Below are 19,323 nucleotides of genomic sequence, written 5' to 3'. Positions count from 1 at the left end.
ATTACCCGAAGTCCCATCTCCAGCCAGTCCAATCTCTGGAATTCATAGGAGCTCTGCTGAATTCTCAGACTGCTCAGGCCTTTCTTCCCGACGCGAGGGCCCACAACCTCCTGTCCCTCGCTTCCCAAACCAGAGCGTCTCAGCAGGTCACAGCTCGGCAGATGTTGAGACTCCTAGGTCATATGGCCTCCACAGTTCATGTGACTCCCATGGCTCGTCTTCACATGAGATCTGCTCAATGGACCCTAGCTTCCCAGTGGTGCCAGGCCACCGGGAATCTAGAAGATGTCATCCGCCTCTCCATCAGTTGCCGCACTTCACTGCACAGGTGGACCATTCGGACCAATTTGACCCTGGGACGCCCATTCCAAATTCCACAGCCCACGAAAGTGCTAACGATGGATGCATCTCGCCTGGGGTGGGGAGCTCATGTCGATGGGCTTCACACCCAGGGACTGTGGTCCCTCCAGGAAAAAGATCTTCAGATCAACCTCCTGGAGCTCCGAGCGGTCTGGAACGCACTGAAGGCCTTCAGAGATCGGCTGTCCTGTCAAATTATCCAAATTCGGACAGACAATCAGGTTGCAATGTATTACATCAACAAGCAGGGGGGCACCGGATCTCGCCCCCTGTGTCAGGAAGCCGTCGGGATGTGGCGTTGGGCCTGCCAGTTCGGCATGCTTCTCCAAGCCACATACCTGGCAGGTGTAAACAACAGTCTGGCGGACAGACTGAGCAGAGTCATGCAACCGCACGAGTGGTCGCTCCATTCCAGAGTGGTACGCAAGATCTTCCGAGAGTGGGGCACTCCCTCGGTGGACCTTTTCGCCTCTCAGACCAACCACAAGCTGCCTCTGTTCTGTTCCAGACTACAGGCACACGGCAGACTAGCGTCGGATGCCTTTCTCCTCCATTGGGGGACCGGCCACCTGTATGCTTATCCTCCCATACCTTTGGTGAGGAAGACCTTACTGAAGCTCAAGCAAGACCACGGCACCATGATTCTGATAGCGCCTTTTTGGCCCCGCCAGATCTGGTTCCCTCTTCTTCTGGAGTTGTCCTCCGAAGAACCGTGGAGATTGGAGTGTTTTCCGACTCTCATTTCGCAGAACGACGGAGCGCTTTTGCACCCCAACCTTCAGTTTCTGGCTCTCACGGCCTGGATGTTGAGGGCGTAGACTTTGCTTCGTTGGGTCTGTCTGAGGATGTCTCCCGTGTCTTGCTTGCCTCTAGGAAGGATTCCACTAAAAAGAGTTACTTTTTCAAGTGGAGGAGGTTTGTCGTTTGGTGTGAGAGCAAGGCTCTAGAACCTCGTTCTTGTCCTGCACAGAACCTGCTTGAATACCTTCTGCACTTATCAGAGTCTGGCCTCAAGACCAACTCAGTAAGGAATCACCTTAGTGCGATTAGTGCTTACCATCTTCGTGTAGAGGGTAAAGCCATCTCTGGAGAGCCTTTAGTCGTTCGCTTCATGAGAGGCTTGCTTTTGTCAAAGCCCCCTGTCAAGCCTCCTGCAGTGTCATGGAATCTCAACGTTGTCCTCACCCAGCTGATGAAACCTCCTTTTGAGCCACTGAATTCATGCCATCTGAAGTACTTGACCTGGAAGGTCATTTTCTTGGTGGCAGTTACTTCAGCTCGTAGGGTCAGTGAGCTTCAAGCCCTGGTAGCTCATGCTCCGTATACTAAATTTCATCATAACAGAGTAGTGCTCCGCACTCACCCTAAGTTCCTGCCAAAGGTGGTGTCGGAGTTCCATCTTAACCAGTCAGTTGTCTTGCCAACATTCTTTCCCAGACCGCATACCCGCCCTGCTGAACGTCAGTTGCACACATTGGACTGCAAGCGAGCGTTGGCCTTCTATTTGGAGCGGACACAGCCCCACAGACAGTCCGCCCAATTGTTTGTTTCTTTCGACCCCAATAGGAAAGGGGTCGCTGTCGGGAAACGCACCATCTCCAATTGGCTAGCAGATTGCATTTCCTTCACTTACGCCCAGGCTGGGCTGACTCTTGAGGGTCATGTCACGGCTCATAGTGTCAGAGCCATGGCAGCGTTGGTGGCCCACTTGAAGTCAGCCACTATTGAAGAGATTTGCAAGGCTGCGACGTGGTCATCTGTCCACACATTCACATCACATTACTGCCTCCAGCAGGATACCCGACGCGACAGTCGGTTCGGGCAGTCGGTGCTGCAGAATCTGTTTGGGGTTTAAATCCAACTCCACCCTCCAGGACCCGAATTTATTCTGGTCAGGCTGCACTCTCAGTTAGTTGTTCTTCGTAGGTCAATTTCTGTTATGGCCTCGCCGTTGCGAGGTTCAATTGACCTGGGTTCTTGTTTTGAGTGAGCCTGAGAACTAGGGATACCCCAGTCGTGAGAACAAAGCAGCCTGCTTGTCCTCGGAGAAAGCGAATGATACATACCTGTAGCAGGTGTTCTCCGAGGACAGCAGGCTGATTGTTCTCACCTACCCTCCCTCCTCCCCTTTGTAGTTGCGTTTTTACTCATTTTTTGCTTGTCATTCAACTGAGCGGGAACGGTCGCGCACGGGCGGGAAGACGGCCGCGCATGCGCGGTGGGCGTGCCCTGCGTGTGGGACTGCCCGCAAAGTTTTGTTCCGGTTGGTGGGGGCTGCCGTGGACGTCAACCCAGTCGTGAGAACAATCAGCCTGCTGTCCTCGGAGAACACCTGCTACAGGTATGTATCATTCACTATACCTGGTACGCCTAGCCCACCCTGACCCCAGCTACCCCCCCATATAATACCTCTTAGGCAGCTTCTATCTCCAACAGAAAACACTCAATAGCTTCTTCAGGACCTTAATATCTTTTCCTAGAAGGCGAAGGGATTGAAATACGTACAACCACTAGGGGGAAAATAATCGTATGAAAAAGATTTTATTCTTCCCATTAATAAGAGAGGTAAACTAAACCAACGCTCAGCTGAAGTTTCGTATCATGAAGTAATTTGTCCACATTCAAACGATAGAGGATGTATCCACAGATAACAAAAATCCAAGATAGTGAAAAGATCCATTCACCCACTGAAGAGGAAAGGACTCCCCTATGCTCTTTAAGGAATCAGTCCCTGCAAAAGCTTCAGATTTTGTAAAATTCAACTGAAAACCAGAAAAAGGTGTTGGTGACAATGTATTTGTATTTAAGTTTAAATATATTTTTTTGAGTCAGCATATATAACACATTTAGCTCAAGTAACATGAACATAATGGTAAGGAATATAACCAACAAAGTAGTAGATCAGCTAGTGTCAACAATGTGTCCCCCTCCCAACCCGCTTCCATATTCTCAAAAAAATTCCACTATGTCCTCTACAGAAGTGGTGTGTCGATTGTTAGGGAGCATAATAGCAACCCCCTATCCCAACCCTCAGTACCAGCAACAAAGTCAAATCTCAGTCATTCAATAAAGCAGATCGAACCCTCATCGTCAGGGTAGTCGGATAACAATCTCGTATCTTAAGAAATCATGTTTTTGATTTCTGATCGCTCGTGTATAGAGCTGCATATGTCTAGTAGCACTATAATGATTAGTAGTAGTAGTAGTATGACTGCTGTCACTTTTTACTTTCTCAACAGCTCATGCATTTGATTATGCCATTGAGCCAAAGTGGGTGGAGCTGGATTTATCCATTGCAACATAATGCATCTTTTTGTGATCAAACATGCTTTCCATAAGAAAAGGGGTGGATACTCGTGTTCCCTCTGTAATATCTATTAAGTCCAGAACACAGCTAGATAAAGTTTGCCAAAAATCCAAAATCTGAGCACACTGCCAAGCACAATGTTTGTATGTGGCATTTTGATAGCAACAGTTAGGGCATTTACCATCTGGGAAATCCCATCTTTTGGTTTCGATCGGATGAAGAAGAAATTTATAATGTAGTTCACGTAACTGTACTCTCCACTAACACTGGTCCACGACATAGGCTTGCTTTTAAATTATCAAGGGAAAATGAGAATAGATACAGGGATGGAGGTGAATTGCTTTTCCATCTTTTGTCTAGAACGCATCTTGCTGCTGTTAGCCAATGACAAATAAAAATCAAGATATGTTCTTGAATTAATCTTCAATGCGCCTTTCCCAATGCAAATACTTGATGTAGAAGAGGAAGATGAGTTTTAGTAATGGTTATAATATTCTTCTGAATTCCCTTCCAAAATGATTGACTTTTTGGACAGCCCACAACATGTGGTCAAAATTCCCCAATTACCCACAAAGCAGATAATTAGCATGATCCTATTTATGGATCAGGGTTAGGATAATATGTTCTCATTAAGATCTAGTTTTGTACCACAATTAAATTTAATGAAATTAGATACTTTTGCTATATAGACTCTTGTTTATTTTGGATTGGGCTCAAATTTTTGTAGGCCTTTATTTTCTTTTTCTAAAAAAAAAATAATTTTTCCAACATTTTAAGGGGTTCCTCATTGAGGTGTTTCATATTTGTTTTGGTAGCAAAATGCAATTTAGAAAGAATTGATATCTAGTTACATTTTTCTCCCAGATTTTTTTATTTTTATTTTTTTTAGAACTGTATGCAAAATATTCCTTTTATTTTAAAAAAAATGCTGAAAATTAGCTCCCAATTGTCTATCTCAACATTTCCCAAACCCTGGTGCGCTGCAGCGAACTCTCAGGGGTGCCGTGGCAAATCTTGACCTTCCGCTGCCCACAATCCAGCATCACTCCCTATTTTCCCCTCCCGCAGGTCCGGAATCTGCTGTTTCCTGCTTCTGCCGCTGCAATGGTTACAGCTTACATTTTCAGGCCATCCGTGATTCACACAGGCACTGCGGGGACTTCCTTCTGCCATGTCTGGCCCGCGCAACAGGAAGCTGCATCACAGAGGGCCGGGCGCAGCAGACTGGGAAGGCCCTGGAGTGCCTGCCTGTGTGAATCACGGTCGTCCCGAAAACGTAAGCTGCAAGCACTGCAATGGCGGCAGGGGAAGAAGAAGGAAGCAGCAGTGATCCTGGACCTGCAGGAAGGAAGGTAGTGAGTGGTGCTGGATTTGGGGAAGGCAGAGGTGTTCTGGATTTATGGGAGGAGAGGGGCTGCAGGGAATGGTGTGGTGGACTTTCTGGGAAGTGGGGGCTGCAGGGAAAGGGAAAACTATGTGGTGGGGTGAGTGTGGAGACCCATGTGGCGGGGGGAGGGTGTGCCACAAAAAATTGCTCAGACACTAAGGGTGCCATGAACCGAAAAAGTTTGGGAATCCCTGGTCTATCTTGTTGCCTTTCCTGTTTTGACCCATATTTCTAATGAATGCTTGGAGTTCCCAGCCTATTGATTCACATCCAAAGATCTCATTGATAGGCCATTTTACAAAGGCGCACCAAAACGTGGCCTGCGGTAGTGTGGGCGTGTGTATTGAACGCGTGCTGGACCATTTCTCCACCGCGTCTGGAGGTGTTTTTTTTTGGGGGGGGGGGGGGGAGGCTGGGAAATGGGACATGTGTCAAAATAATATCATTGTGCATTTGTTTACAGCCTGAGTCCTTAACGCCACCCATTGACTTAGCGGTAAGGGCTCACATGTTAACTGCACGGTAACCATCCAGTGCATGCCAATTACCGCTGGGAATGCCGCCGTGGTAGAAAATAGAAAATGATTTTGTACCACAGGTTTTCAGCACTCACCAAACTCGAAATTACTGCCAGGCGCATGTGCTAGCCAGGCTAATTTGATGCACGTTGCACGCGCATAGGCCCTTACGCACCTTTGTAGAAGGGCCCCTCTATTTCCTTCATTCTTCAGTTCTAGCTCATGCCTCAATACTGCAACCACTCCTATACCACTTGGATTTGACTCCCCTGGGTCTCCGGTTGCAACCAGCCCAGGAATGTGATTTTCCACCTGTGCTGCTGGCATATTCAATCCCCTTAGTAGCGGGGGCTGAAAGAGATATGCCCAGGCTAAAGAAGGCTTCCCCCTTCTCTTTAGCAGTGGGTTCAGACACCTCCAACTGTCAGGACCACATGGTCATGGTTGTATATGCCTCAATCTTATTCTGAGTTGGGGAAATCATGGCTCCTGCCTCAAGGAAAATGGGACCCTCCCTCCCCTCCTAGGCTGCATAAGGAAATCTTAAGGTGAGAAACAAATTGAGGCAATCTGCAGAGCTCATTCCATGACCACTGACGTTACCATCTTACATCTCTCCTCCTCCCGGTCCCTCCTCCTAAGCCCCACCCCCACCCACACAATTTTAGGGAGATTTTGGGTTTACTTTAGTCCTTTTTCAATAATAGCTCAAGGTGAGTCCCTGAATGTATTTTCCTGTTCCTAGAGGGATTCTGTCAGGCATTTGTGACTTGGATTGGCCACTGTTGGAAACAGGATATTGGGCTGGATGGACCTGTGGTCTGACCCAGTATAATCTTGGCAGGATGACTGTTCTTGAGTAGAGTTTAGCTTGTCTTCAACTTCCCCCCTCCCCCACCCTCCCATTGATAGACTTATCTGTGTGATGGTGGATCTCTGGAGCTACAGATACTTAGAAGTGGTCTCTCAAGGCATCTTTTTAGTATGTCCTCTGAAATTTATTTTGATCATGGTATGAGGAGTTTGTATTAAATTTATGGGGAAGACTAAAAGTCAGAACTTTTAGGATCTTTATACTTATCTGAAAAGCCAAAACACAGTAGCTGTTAAATATGTAAATATGAGAAAAGTCTAAACATCTGATTTCTTTGAATAAATCCCCATAATATAATTCTTGGCCAAAACTAACACAGTACTGTGTTCTGGCTTAACATATGCCCCATTTATCAAGACATTCTGTGATTTGGACTTTTGCTTCAGATTTGAAAATGCATCCAAATGTTAAATGGCTTCCATATTAAGAAATAGATAGTCACTACAGGACATCTGGTGAGTTAGCTTAGTTTTCTGAGAAAATTTTGAGTTGCTGTGTTCAGGCTGTTCAGTAACCACCCTGCAGATTTACTCTGCAGGGTGGTTACTTGTTAAGCAATTATTTAAGCATCTGATTCAATTAGCTAAGCAAGTTCCAGAGGAGAGCAGAGTGTCAGATGGTGAGCAGATTTATTGTGTACTGTCAGGAGAAGATTAGGCAGATAATAGACTATGGGAGAAATAGTTTAAGGTTAGGGTATCCAGGCTATAGAAGAAAGAAGTTATGCATTCATTTTTACAAATGGCATTAAAAATGATGCAGTCTTGGTGTCAGATCTGGTTACTGTTGATTTGATCCCTGTGTCTCTGATTTGATTAGGAAAAGTGGAGGTCAGGAAAGGCTTTTATTTGTAGGTTCATTTGCAGCATTGCTGCTGTCCATTACTACATGTTAAGAACAATTTTATAACTGGGCTTCCGCATTTATGTACCACTTGAGTGCGTAAATGTACAAAATGCTATCATTTTGAGGGTAAGTGTATACTTACATGCATTAAGTAGCAGCAGAGCAGCTAAGAGCTATTCTGTAAGGGGGGTGTAAGTGGCATAGTGTGTAAATGCAAGGCTGGGTGTTTATATAGGCGGAGCATGGATAGTGTTGCTACTTATATGCAGCACTTCAGACTAGTGTTAAGTTGCACTTGCTGCAATTACGTCGAGTCCATGGAGTGTCCCGATACTGGCTTGTGCTTGTGTCTGGGTGCCCAGATGCAGTTATAGGTTGTCACCACCCTGTATTGGCATGCCTAGAAGGAGACACCCACTTATAGAATTATCCCCACTGTTTGTTTCTGTTGTGAATTGCATTGGGTGAACTTTGTGGTTGCAGTGTATAAGTTTTTATAAATGGTTTATTTAAACAAGGGAATTGAAATAAGCACTTGTACTTGAGATAAGCTCATACTTTAGTTTATCTTCTTGCTCCTCTTTGGCTTTCCAACTCAGTTAAAAGCCCCTGGAGTTAGAGCACCTGAAACCTTCATGTTCTGTTGTCTAGGTCTCCCCCTGCCACCCATTTTGATTTCCTCATCCTTCTCTTTGTGTAATCCAGTTATCACAGTGAACACACTCTCAGCCCATTATGTGCCTCACTTCAGATTCCACTACTTGTACCCTGAGTCCTACCTACAGAGTCGAGGATGATGTTTAAGATGAAGACATTGAAGTTTGTACTGTTAACTGCACACAGCAAGCCCAGTATTAGAAGTGCCTCTTGAACCATTCTCTTGAGTTCTTTCTGTGCCTTTTGCCCTTCTGTCCACTGCCTTTTTTATCTTTCATTTTAAAGCAGAGACAATCTTAAGAATTGTGTGAGCTGTCTGTATTTCCTTCCCCCATGCTCTTTTCTGCTGCTAATTGTACCGCAGACAGTGGAGTGACTTATTAACCAATAGCAGAAGTTCTGTCTCTGGTTTTTCCATTTTTAATCAGCCACACTGTAACTATGACAGGAAGGTCACCCACCCTTTTGTAGAGCTGCTTCAGACACAGGAAGTTGTAGGGTCTCTGCATATAGTGAGGAACCAATGCATACCTTCTGATATTTTGTCCCCACTGCCAGGCTTCTGAAACAAAATGTGTGCCTATCTGGAGAAGAGAGGAAATTCCACTGAATAAAGACACACAAATACATTTATCAAACAAATATTGAGATTATAAAGCAAGTTTTGGAAGGAAAGTTTTAATCTACAGTAAATACCATGCAAGTCTCTGTGTGTAGGAGTTAAGGAGATGCCAACTTTTGTTGGTGTAGACTGAGGTGATGAAGTCCCAGAGAGTCGGCTAGCCCAATTGATTAGAGCACAAGAGTTCTCATAGGCGGAGTTAGTCTGTTTTGCAGAGCATACTGGTAGACAGTGCCCTTGTTTCAGTTGCACCACTTTTCTAAATTCCTCAGAATGGATATGTATATCTACAAGATCAACACCTTAGATGTAAGAGTTTCAAAAGCTATAATGGCTTTCTCCAGCCTGGCCTGAGTAGAGCTTGGGTACATCCCACTTTTCTGGAATGGTCTGGCATGGGCGATAAGGGGAAGGTTGGGCTTACCTGTTGATTTCCTTTCTTTGAGTCCTGCTAGACAAGTCCAGAATCTACTCCTGGAAGCAATGACAGTCGGGTTCTTGGCCTGACAGATTGAGAAAGCTAACAGTGAGTATGTTGTAGCACATTCTGAAGGTAGTTCTTTTGTGTATGGATAGTGACTGCACTAGGTTTGGCTTTTTTGGGTGAATTGGAAACCCAAAATATAAGAATTGTCTTGAAGTAGGCTTAGCTTTGATATAGGATATGGAGGAGCTGGATGCACCACCAGCCTCCTAAAAGGGAAGTGAAGTCAGCTGTAAGCTGTTTTTCTCTTGCTCCATCTGCTGGCAGGGGGACATACCCAAGCATCTAGACTGGTCTGGCAGGACTCGAGGAAAGAAAATTAACAGGTAAGTCCAAATTTCTGCATGTGGTCCTGTTTCATTTTTGCCCCACTACAGGTTGATATATAATCAGGATGAGGAATCCTAGATAAAGGAGAAGCCAGTGCAGTCCTCTGGAACTGCTGTCATTCCTTGTTGCAAGATGTCCATAATGAATATTCAGTGGATATGTTTGCTTTCTGTTGGCTCCCCTGATAAGCAGATTGCTAATGTTTGTTTAAAAAAAAAATTCCCCACACTATCCTACCATTCTTTGCAAGGTTACAGGCAAAACACACATAATAAGAACTTATAAAAGAAACAATGCAGTGTCAGCAAAAATCATATAACAATAATCAAAACATAAAATGAGCAAGATGGCTAAGCTTGCAAGAATAAATAAGCTTTCTACCATTTGCTAAAATGAATGACAGAGCTTTATGAATTAAAATTAAAGCCTTAAACTTGACACGCCATTGTATGGGCATCTAATGTAATTCTTTGTGCTGGAGTAATGTGGTAAAATCGAGACAAACCAACCAAAAGACATGCCACTGAGTCCTGTGCTACTTGCAACACGCAGAGCATGTAATTAGAAAGATCCAGATACAGAGAATTGCAATAACATAATAAAACTGTTCTAAAATTAATAGTAAACAAAAAAATCTTTAAATTTTCTGATCATCTTTAATTTTTAAAGGGTCTTCTGAATCGTACTTTTAATTTGAAATGTCAATGATAAAGAGGAGTCCACTAAAATACCAAGATATTTAGTTTTGAAAACAATACGAATTTCAATGACAACACAAACTCCTAATGGAATTCTAGTTGATGAATAGCAGGTAAAAATAACATTTCTGTTTTGGCCATGTTTATTTTGGATCTGTTCACACACATTGAAATTCGCAGCATATTCAAACACATAGATATTGAATTAATAAGAAAGAAAAACTGAATATCATCTGCATATAATCTAAATTGCAGACCTAAGTAAGCTAGTAAGTGACATTAGAAATCATGTAAATGTTGAATAATACCACTGATAAGGCAGAAACTTGGGAAACTCCAGTGGACAAAGTTCTCCAATCTGACTGATCAGAACCTTGTTGAACACTAAAACATTGCTCCAAAAAAATTTAAACCGCACTAGTTCTCTCCCCTCTTTTCCTAAAATTCTCGTACAGTTTAATTTTAATTTAATAGACATTTGTATTCCGCTTAACCAAAAGTTCTAGATGGATCACAGATATAAACCCCTAAACACAAATACAAAAGATAACAGTGAACCATATCTAATGAAGCAGTAATGTCTGAAACCTCCGAGCATTACAGTGAAGGGTTTGCTCTTATACTGTGCTTGTAACAGAGAAGAGTATGATGAGCAGGGTGATGCCTAGTGCTCCTTCAGCCAGGTTTTCTCTCCAGCAAAGGCTTTTCTGCATCTTTCTTTCCCATTTTGATTACTGACCATCTTCTTTTCTTTTTCTTGGACCTGAATGTGTTCTCTGCCTTCTCCTCCCCTGAACCTAATGTGCTGTCAGAGGAAGCTCCGCTGGCATATGTGAGCTGCTGAAATCTTACTCTTCAGTGCCTGGTGTGAGATCTGCATGGTCTAGTCAGTACAAACAGTGGTGCAATTTTACAAGCCAGAAATACTCATGTTTATACATTTATAGATGTAGAAAAAATTTATACCACTGTTTTCAACATTGTAAATAAAGAGGTGAGAGTGCATGATGTGTGCTAATAACATATCTGGATCATTGCCAGAGCCTACCAGAAAGAGTAACTAATCTACTTACCAAGAGCGGCCAGTACATCAGTGTGGCTCATACCTGGGGCGCTAAAAGGTGTTAGCATTGGATTATATAGAGGGGAATAATCGAACGTCACTGGTGAAATAGGTCGACGGCGATCTATTTTGACGGCGGCGCAACAGCTGGCCGGAACCGTATTTTCAAAAAAGATGGCCGGCCATCTTTTTTTTCGATAATACGGTGTGGGCCTCGCCGGGTTTGAGATCGCCAGTTTTGTTTTTCCACGATAATGGAAAAAACTGCCGTCGATCTCAAACCCGGCGAAATCCAAGGCATTTGGCCATGGGAGGAGCCAGCATTTGTAGTGCCCTCACATGCCAGGACACCAACCGGGCACCCTAGGGGGCACTTCAAACATCTTTTATAAACAACCAAATTAGCTTCCAGGTGCATAGCACCCTTCCCTTGTGTGCTGAGTCCCCCAAATCCCCCCCAAAACCCACTGCCCACAAGTGTGCACCATTACCCTAGCCCTAAGGGCTGAAGGGGGGCACCTACATGTGGGTACAGTGGGTTTTGGGGGGGTTTGGGAGGGCTCAACATTACCCACCACAAGTGGAACAGGTAGGGGGGGATGGGCCTGGCTCTGCCTTTCTGCAGTCCACTGCAACCAACAACAATTGTTCCAGGGACCTGCATACTGCTGTCAGGGTGCTGGGTATGACATTTGAGGCTGGCATACAGTCTGGCAAAAAAGGTTTGTATTTTAATAATTTTAGTGTGGGAGGGGGTTGGCGACCACTGGGGGAGTAAGGGGAGGTCATCCCCCATTCCCTCCGGTGGTCATCTGGTCAGTTGGGGCACCTTTTTGAGGCTTGGTCGTGAAAATAAAAGGACCAAGTAAACCCGGCAAAATACTGCTTATCGCCGGGTTTTATTTTTCCATTATCCGCGAAAGCCAGCCATCTGGTAGCCACGCCCAAGCCTGCCCATGTCCCGCCTTCGCTTCGCCGCCAACACGCCCCTTTGAACTTTCGCCGGCGAGGCGAAGGGAAAGCGGCAAAGCTATCACAAATGTAGCTTTCGATTATACGCTTTTCGCCGCTTTTGCGAAATCGACGGCCATATCCCGATTTGTTTCGGGAAATAGCCGGCGATTACTTTCGATTATAAGCTGGATAGTAACATAGTAGATGATGCCTGATAAAGACCTGTACAAGTCCATTCAGTCTACCCAACAAGATAAGCTCGTAGCATAAGGTATGATGTGATACTACATATGTATACTTGTTTTGTCCTTGCCATTTTCAGGGCACAGACTGTAGAAGTCTGCCCGGCACTGACCTTGTTCTCCAACTTCTGAAATTGTCATCAAAGCCCCACGCCAACCCATCCAGATCTGTCCAGCCATGATCAGGGCACAGACCATAGAAATCGGCCCAGCCCAGGCCTTTAGCTATTGAAGCTGAATCTGTCAAGCCAGGATCAGGGTACAGACTGTAGAAGTCTGCCTAGCACTGGCCTTGCTTCCCAATTACTCATGTTGCCATCTAATCACCACTAAGCTTGTTTGGTTCCATGCCTTCTGTACAGGGTTCCTTTGTCTTTATTCCATACATTTTTTAATTCTGTTACCGTTTTCATCACCACCTCCTACGGGAGGGTATTCCAGGTATCTACCACTCTCTCCATGAAAAAGTACTTCCTGACATTGTTCCCGAATTGTCACCCTGCAACCTCAGTTCGTGTCCTCTAGTTCTACCACCTTCCCATCTCTGGAAAAGGTTTGTTTGTAGATTAATACCTTTCAAATATTTGAATGTCTTAACATATCACCCCTGTCTCTTCTTTCCTCCAGGGTGTACATGTTCAGGTCAACAAGTCTGTCCGAGTAAATCTTGCTATGCAAATCCCATACCATTTTTGTCACTTTTCTCTGAACCACTTCAAGTTTTTTTATGTCCTTAGCAAGATATGCAGGTTTATTTTCGAAAGAGAAGGGCGCCCATCTTCCGACACAAATCAGAAGATGGGCGCCCTCACAGGGTCGCCTAATCGGCATAATCGAAAGCCAATTTTGGGCATCCTCAACTGCTTTCCGTCATGGGGACAACCAAAGTTCACGGGGGGGGGGGGGGGGGGGGTCGGAGGCGTAGTGAAGGTGGTACTTCGGCGTGCCAAACACATGGGCGTCCTCGACCCATAATGGAAAAAAGAAGGGCGTCTCTGACGAGCACTTGGGCGACTTTACTTATTCCATTTTTTCTTACGACCAAGCCTCAAAAAGGTGCCCAAACTGACCAGATGACCACCGGAGGGAATCGAGGCTGACCTCCCCTTACTCCCCCAGTGGTCACCAACCCCCTCCCACCCTAAAAAAAAAAAACTTTAAAAATATTTTTCCACCCTCTATGCCAGCCTCAAATATCATACCCAGCTCCATGACAGCAGTATGCTGGAGCAGTTTTAGTGGGTGCAGTGCACTTCAGGCAGGCGGACCAAGCCCCCCCCCCCCCCACCACCTGTTACACTTGTGGTGGTAAATGTGAGCCCTCCAAAACCCACCAGAAACCCACTGTACCCACATCTAGGTGCCCCCCTTCATCCCTAAGGGCTATGGTAGTAGTGTACAGTTGTGGGGAGTGGGGTTGGGGGGGGCTCAGCATACAAGGTAAGGTAGCTATGCACCTGGGAGCTTTTTCTGAAGTCCACAGCAGTGCCCCCTAGGGTGCCCGGTTGGTGTCCTGGCATGTGAGGGGGACCAGTGCACTACAAATGCTGGCTCCTCCCACGATCAAATGGCTTGGATTTGGTCATTTCTGAGATGGGCGTCCTCGGTTTCCATTATCACCGAAAATCAGGGCGACCATCTCTAAGGATGACCATCTCTAAGGTCAACCTAAATGTCAAGATTTGGGCGTCCCCGACCGTATTATCGAAATGAAAGATAGCCGCCCATCTTGTTTCGATAATACGGGTTTCCCTGCCCCTTCGCGAGGACGTACTCAGGAAAACTTGGGCGCCCCATTCAATTATGCCCCTCCATGACCTCCAAAACTGAACTCAAAGTGGGGCCTCACCAGTGATTTGTACAAGGACATCAACACCTTTCTTCTGCTGGTTATATCCCTCTCTATGCAACCTAGCATCCTGGCCGTGGCCATTGCCTTGTCACATTGTTTCATCACCTTGAGATCCTTGGACAACATCACCATCACTCTCCTGAGCTGTGCTTATCAGTCTCTCTCTTCCTATCTGGTACATCTCTTCTGCTCATTTCTATTACTTTATCTGACACCACCTCGGTCCACTTCCCCACTGAGCCCCTTTTTCTCTTCTGGAGGTGTTCTAAACAGGAGGAAGTAAAACAGAAGTGTAACTCTCAGAATGAACTGGACTGTAAGTTTAAAAAGAAAACACCCCCAAATTATGTGTGAGAACTAATTTTTAACCTGGTACAAGCATGCCGCTCGATCATGGCTTCTTAAGTAGACTAGGAATGCAGAATGCAGCACTGGCCAGCCAGTATGATTCTTTGGATGAGCAGAACTGCACCGAGTGAGTCTTGTCTTTCTTGTAACCACATGTGATTGAAGGAGAGTGGGAGGTGAGGGTAGAAGCAGTGAGATCATGAAGGTGCTTCAGTTGTCTAGAGCAGAAAATGGGTCACTCCCTGGATAATCTGTGCTGGAATTTCTCTTTCTGTACTGCAGTGGTCTAATCCTCTATTCAAAGCCTTCTGTCCTGTCGCTCTGGGATACTCTCAGTGCATGGCTTTACTACAAAGAGTACATTTGTTTTTAATTAGTTTTCTAATTTGAAAAGAAAGATTAAAAGCTTCAATCATATGGAAACCTGGTATTCAGTTGGTTTCAGTCATTCCTTACCTCCAAGAATCAAATGGACCAAACACACATCACCAATCTGGAAATTGCTTCACATTTTTCACATCCAGAGCACAGGAGACAATATCCTCCATTGTATCCCATTCAGATCTCTGGAAGATCTTGCAGGATCTCACAGTACAGGTGATGCTGTCCTGCACTGGGTCCAGTAATTCCTGCAGGGCCTTTCTTCAGATTTAAATGAAGCAGTAATTTCACTGGTGATGAGCGGTATTGGGGATCTATATGATTGAGTTGGATTGCTTTTATGAGTGTGAAAACTTCTTCAGAATTTCTGTCTTCCTGCTCTAACAGGGTGCATGTTAGAAATACACAAAGGTATGTTTTGGATTTTTCTTTTTTTTTTAATACAGCTTTGATACTGTGCTCCTTTCCAGGGCAGCATTGGCTTCTGCTCATCAGTTCCAGCCTCTTCCCAAGACACTGAGTGTGCTGAAGAGCAGTCCTCAGGTCCGAGGAATGCACACAATTATCAGGTAGAGGTTTCTTGTCCCTGGCTGGAGCAGGGGAAAAAACTGAGACCACTGGTTTCAGCAGCTCTGCTGTGATTTAGTAACTTCTTTTCAGCTTTCTAGCATGCCACTTAATGAAGAGCAAGTCAAGTGTGTTCTCCATTAACTTAAGCTTCTGCAGTGTTCGTGCTTCACGGCTCATATCCAGTGAAGTTATGCTTGCTTGGGTCATTAGTTCCAGTGGCTTAGTGTTGACTTTTTGTGATGTGATAAGAAGAGAATGACACGGGGACCCACAGTAACTGCGGGGATGGGAGTGGGGATAGATCCCACAGGGACAAGGCTGGGGTGGGGACTGGGGACAGGCCCGTGAGGATGGGAACAAACTTTGTCCCCATGTCACTTTCTAATTTTAAGCCTCTTAATGAACTGGACTGTTATTTATGTTTGATTGAGGCAGACGACAATATTTTGATTTATTTTGGAAAAACAAGCAAACATGCTGGTCAAAGCTAGAAAAATTTGCATGGGGGATCCTGTACATCCTGCTACCAGCACATCTTCTAAGAAGACCTCTTCTATTGCAGGAGGGGCTGTGGAAGACAGGAGAGCTACACTGAATCCTGAGATTGTTGTTGACTTCTTATTCATCCACAGATCAAAAAATCATAACAGTGCTTCATAAGGCATATTTCTCCCCTCTAGGGCATACAGAATGGGTTGTATTTTGTACCCCTGGACATTTTAACAGGGTGGATTAGGATTCCTTGGGGTAGTAGAAGTCAGCTATTGTTGGGGTTAGGAGTGTAGAGGGTGGTGGTGGTGGGAGGTTTATTATAGCAGCTCATTGTTGTTATTGTTTTCTATTTGTAATTTATACATAAGTTGCACAGCATATTTTTCCTTTTTATACTTTAATAAAAAGATATATAAAATCATAATTGTTCGAGGCTTCTGCAGATGAGAACAGAGACCACGGGATGGGACAGGGACAGAACCTATGGGGACAGAGACGGGGCCTTTGGGGACAAATTTTATCCCCGTGTCATTCTCTAGTTATTGTAAAAAGATGTTCTATTCTACCTGTGCTGCACTGCCTCCCATCCCCCCCTCTGTCTTTTCTGTACCTGGCTGCTAGTCACTGCTGGTAGCCATAGACAGGAATACAGACATCCCTGGCTAATCACAAGTTGTGATAAGCTTTCATTACTATGGCAGCCCAGTATCTGGAATACACATCTTTTTTTCAGTTACAAGATGGTAAGGTCAAATGTACCAATAGGGTGTTGGCAGGACACCTATGCTACCTTCGATTGGTGTAGGAGGGGGGAGAGGTGACGACATCACTTTTTCTATAAGAATACCTGCACACAAAGAAATCTTCAGAATTAGCCATATTTTGCAAGAGACTTTTCTCTGTCCTGAATAAGAGTTCTCCTTCGTTGTTGATCCTAGGAGTGGATTGCAGTTGGCACTTTGTAAAGAAATTCTTCTGCAATTTAATTTGATTCCATCACATCGCATCACAGTTTGTCCACTGTGTTCCATCTTCTTGTGTTAGGGTCACTGGGGACAGGCTAATGTAGTCCTTGTTTTCCTCCCCCATTACCCATAAGTACTTTTGGGGGGGGGGGGGGGAGGGTGAAGATACAAACTCCATGTGATAAAATCAGCAGTTTCACTTGTTTGATAGCCTGTAAGAACTCTTATTGTAAGGTTATGAACCAGTTTTTGGGTACATGGATTAGGAGATGAGTGAGCTGAGTCCTGTAAATCCTGAAATCGCAACATGACTTGAAGCTGCTTGATCCCCACTGCAGTGCTAGTTAGCTTGATTTTGAAGACCCAGATGCTACTCTTGCATTTCTTTATTTATACTTCAGAATTCAACATTTTCATTTAAAAATTGTGTGTCCTACTTAAGTTCAAAGAAGTTGGTACAATGAAAACACCCATATGTATTTGATCTGAGAAAGCATCTTTGTTTTTGTTGTTCCTTAGAAACAAGGAAACAAGTCGAGATGAATTTATTTTCTATTCCAAGAGACTAATGCGTTTACTGATCGAGCATGCCCTGTCCTTACTGCCCTTCCGAGTAAGTGACACTATCATCATCTGCTTTCCTGTACAGGATCTGGCAGTGCTTTGAGTTTGACTGTATTCCACACAAAAGCTAGTATGATTAACAGCGTGTACTGTATATATATCAGTGTGATCACACAGTTTTGCAACATGTTCTGTTTGTTTTACACCAGAACTGCACTGTACAGACTCCCCAGGGACAGGACTATGATGGAAGAGCCTATGATGGGACAAGGGTAAGCATGGCGACCTCTTAACTCAAGTGCAAAAAGTGACACACAAAAGGCTTGTAATGTGAAGCTGCCAGGTGTCTGATAACCAAGACCGCCGAGAGACTAGACCAGGGCAAGGCCGCCCCCCGTCACTACCCCTGCCGCTGAAGCCCGCGGTCTCACCTGCCTGCCTCCATGGCTCCAGGCCCCCTGCATTCGAAGCGGCAGTCACAGATCGCCTCCTTTCGGGCCTTCCCTCCCTGTGTCCCGCCCTTGTCTGATGTAACTTCCCGTTTCCACAAGGGCAGGACCAGGGCCGCTGAGGGGGGGGGGGGAGGGCAGGGGGGACAAAATTCCCCGGGCCCGGGCCTCCAAGGGGGGCCCGGCGCCACAGTCCCACCCGCCCTCCATCGTCGACCGTCTACCACCGGGCAGGGCCCCCTGCATTGAAATCATAGCGCCTCTCACCTCTGTGTGAAAGCGCTGCAGACAGCAGCAGATCGCCTTCCTTCAGGCCTCCTTCCTTCCCTGTGTCCCGCCCTCGTCTGACATAACTTCTGTGAGGGCGGGACACAGGGAGGGAAGGAGGCCCAAAGGGAGGCGATCTGCGTCTGCCGCTTCAAATGCAGGGGGCCCGGAGCCGAGGAGACAGGCAGGTGAGACTGGGGACTGCAGTCCCGGGCCCCCCTTGGAGGCCCGGGCCCAGGGAATTTTGTCCCCCCTGCCTCCCCTCTCGGCGGCCTTGCTGATAACTGAGGAGAGCACTGCAGACTGCAACTTCTGTCCTCCCTCCTTCCCTCCTCTACCGTCCCTCCCCAGTTAATGCAGGCCTGTGTATTTATTTATTTACCACCTTTTTGAACGAATTCAATTCATTCAAGCTGGTGTACAGCAAGAATAAGTTAAACATAAGCAATAGACAATTACAGCAGTAAAAATATTCAAACAATAAGACATACTGTTGAAAAGGGTTTATTTACTATGAGGGCACACCAAAAACTGGTAGAACAATAAACACTATCAAAGGAAAAGTTGCAAAAAACAACTGATGCTAATTTTAAGATCTCTTTGGAACAAATTGTTCATCTCTCTTAATTGGAAATGTTTCTTTGACCATACTGGTTTACTTTTTATGAAAGAAAATAATTTTTCCTACCACTAACCAAACAGTAGCTCTGGCTCAGTTTGCAAACTGCTTGATTATGTGCTTGTGTAAAGCTGGTTGAGGACTGTCCAGTGTTCCTTTCCTCTCCTCCCACCAGTGTCTCTTTGTTACTCTAGAGCAGTGGTTCCCAAATTTATTCGGTTCACAGCACCCTTTGTGTCTGAGCAATTTTTCATGGCACCCCCCCACACCTCTACACATCATGTCCAATGTTTCTCTCTCTCCCCCATGCACCATCTCGCCCTTCCTTACACTCCATGTCCAACATTTCTCCCTCTCCCCTCTCCATGCATTATTTCTCTCTCCCCTCAACCCCCATAGTAACATAGTAGAAGACGGCAGAAAAAGACCTGCATGGTCCATCCAGTCTGCCCAACAAGATAAACTCATATGTGT

The 19,323-nt window shown here is 45.3% G+C and overlaps 1 protein-coding gene across 5 annotated transcripts in view; it reads left to right on the top strand.

Moving 5' to 3' along the window:
* The window catches only part of UCKL1 (uridine-cytidine kinase 1 like 1), an 88,831-nt gene that overhangs the window by 58,725 nt on the left and 10,783 nt on the right, over positions 1–19,323 (top strand). For 4 of the 5 annotated variants that reach the window (XM_030212306.1, XM_030212304.1, XM_030212307.1 and 1 more), the window contains exons 8-11: positions 10,896–10,915; positions 15,394–15,492; positions 17,470–17,563; positions 17,724–17,786. In XM_030212306.1, coding sequence (XP_030068166.1) covers positions 10,896–10,915; positions 15,394–15,492; positions 17,470–17,563; positions 17,724–17,786 — 276 coding nt within the window. The remainder of the gene's footprint in view (positions 1–10,895; positions 10,916–15,393; positions 15,493–17,469; positions 17,564–17,723; positions 17,787–19,323) is intronic. The other variant, XM_030212305.1, reaches the window with a different exon arrangement.

Source organism: Microcaecilia unicolor, chromosome 8, assembly GCF_901765095.1.
Source record: "Microcaecilia unicolor chromosome 8, aMicUni1.1, whole genome shotgun sequence".
NCBI lineage: Eukaryota > Metazoa > Chordata > Amphibia > Gymnophiona > Siphonopidae > Microcaecilia > Microcaecilia unicolor.
Note: the sequence above shows the minus strand (reverse complement) of the source record. Positions and strands in the feature narration are given on the sequence as shown.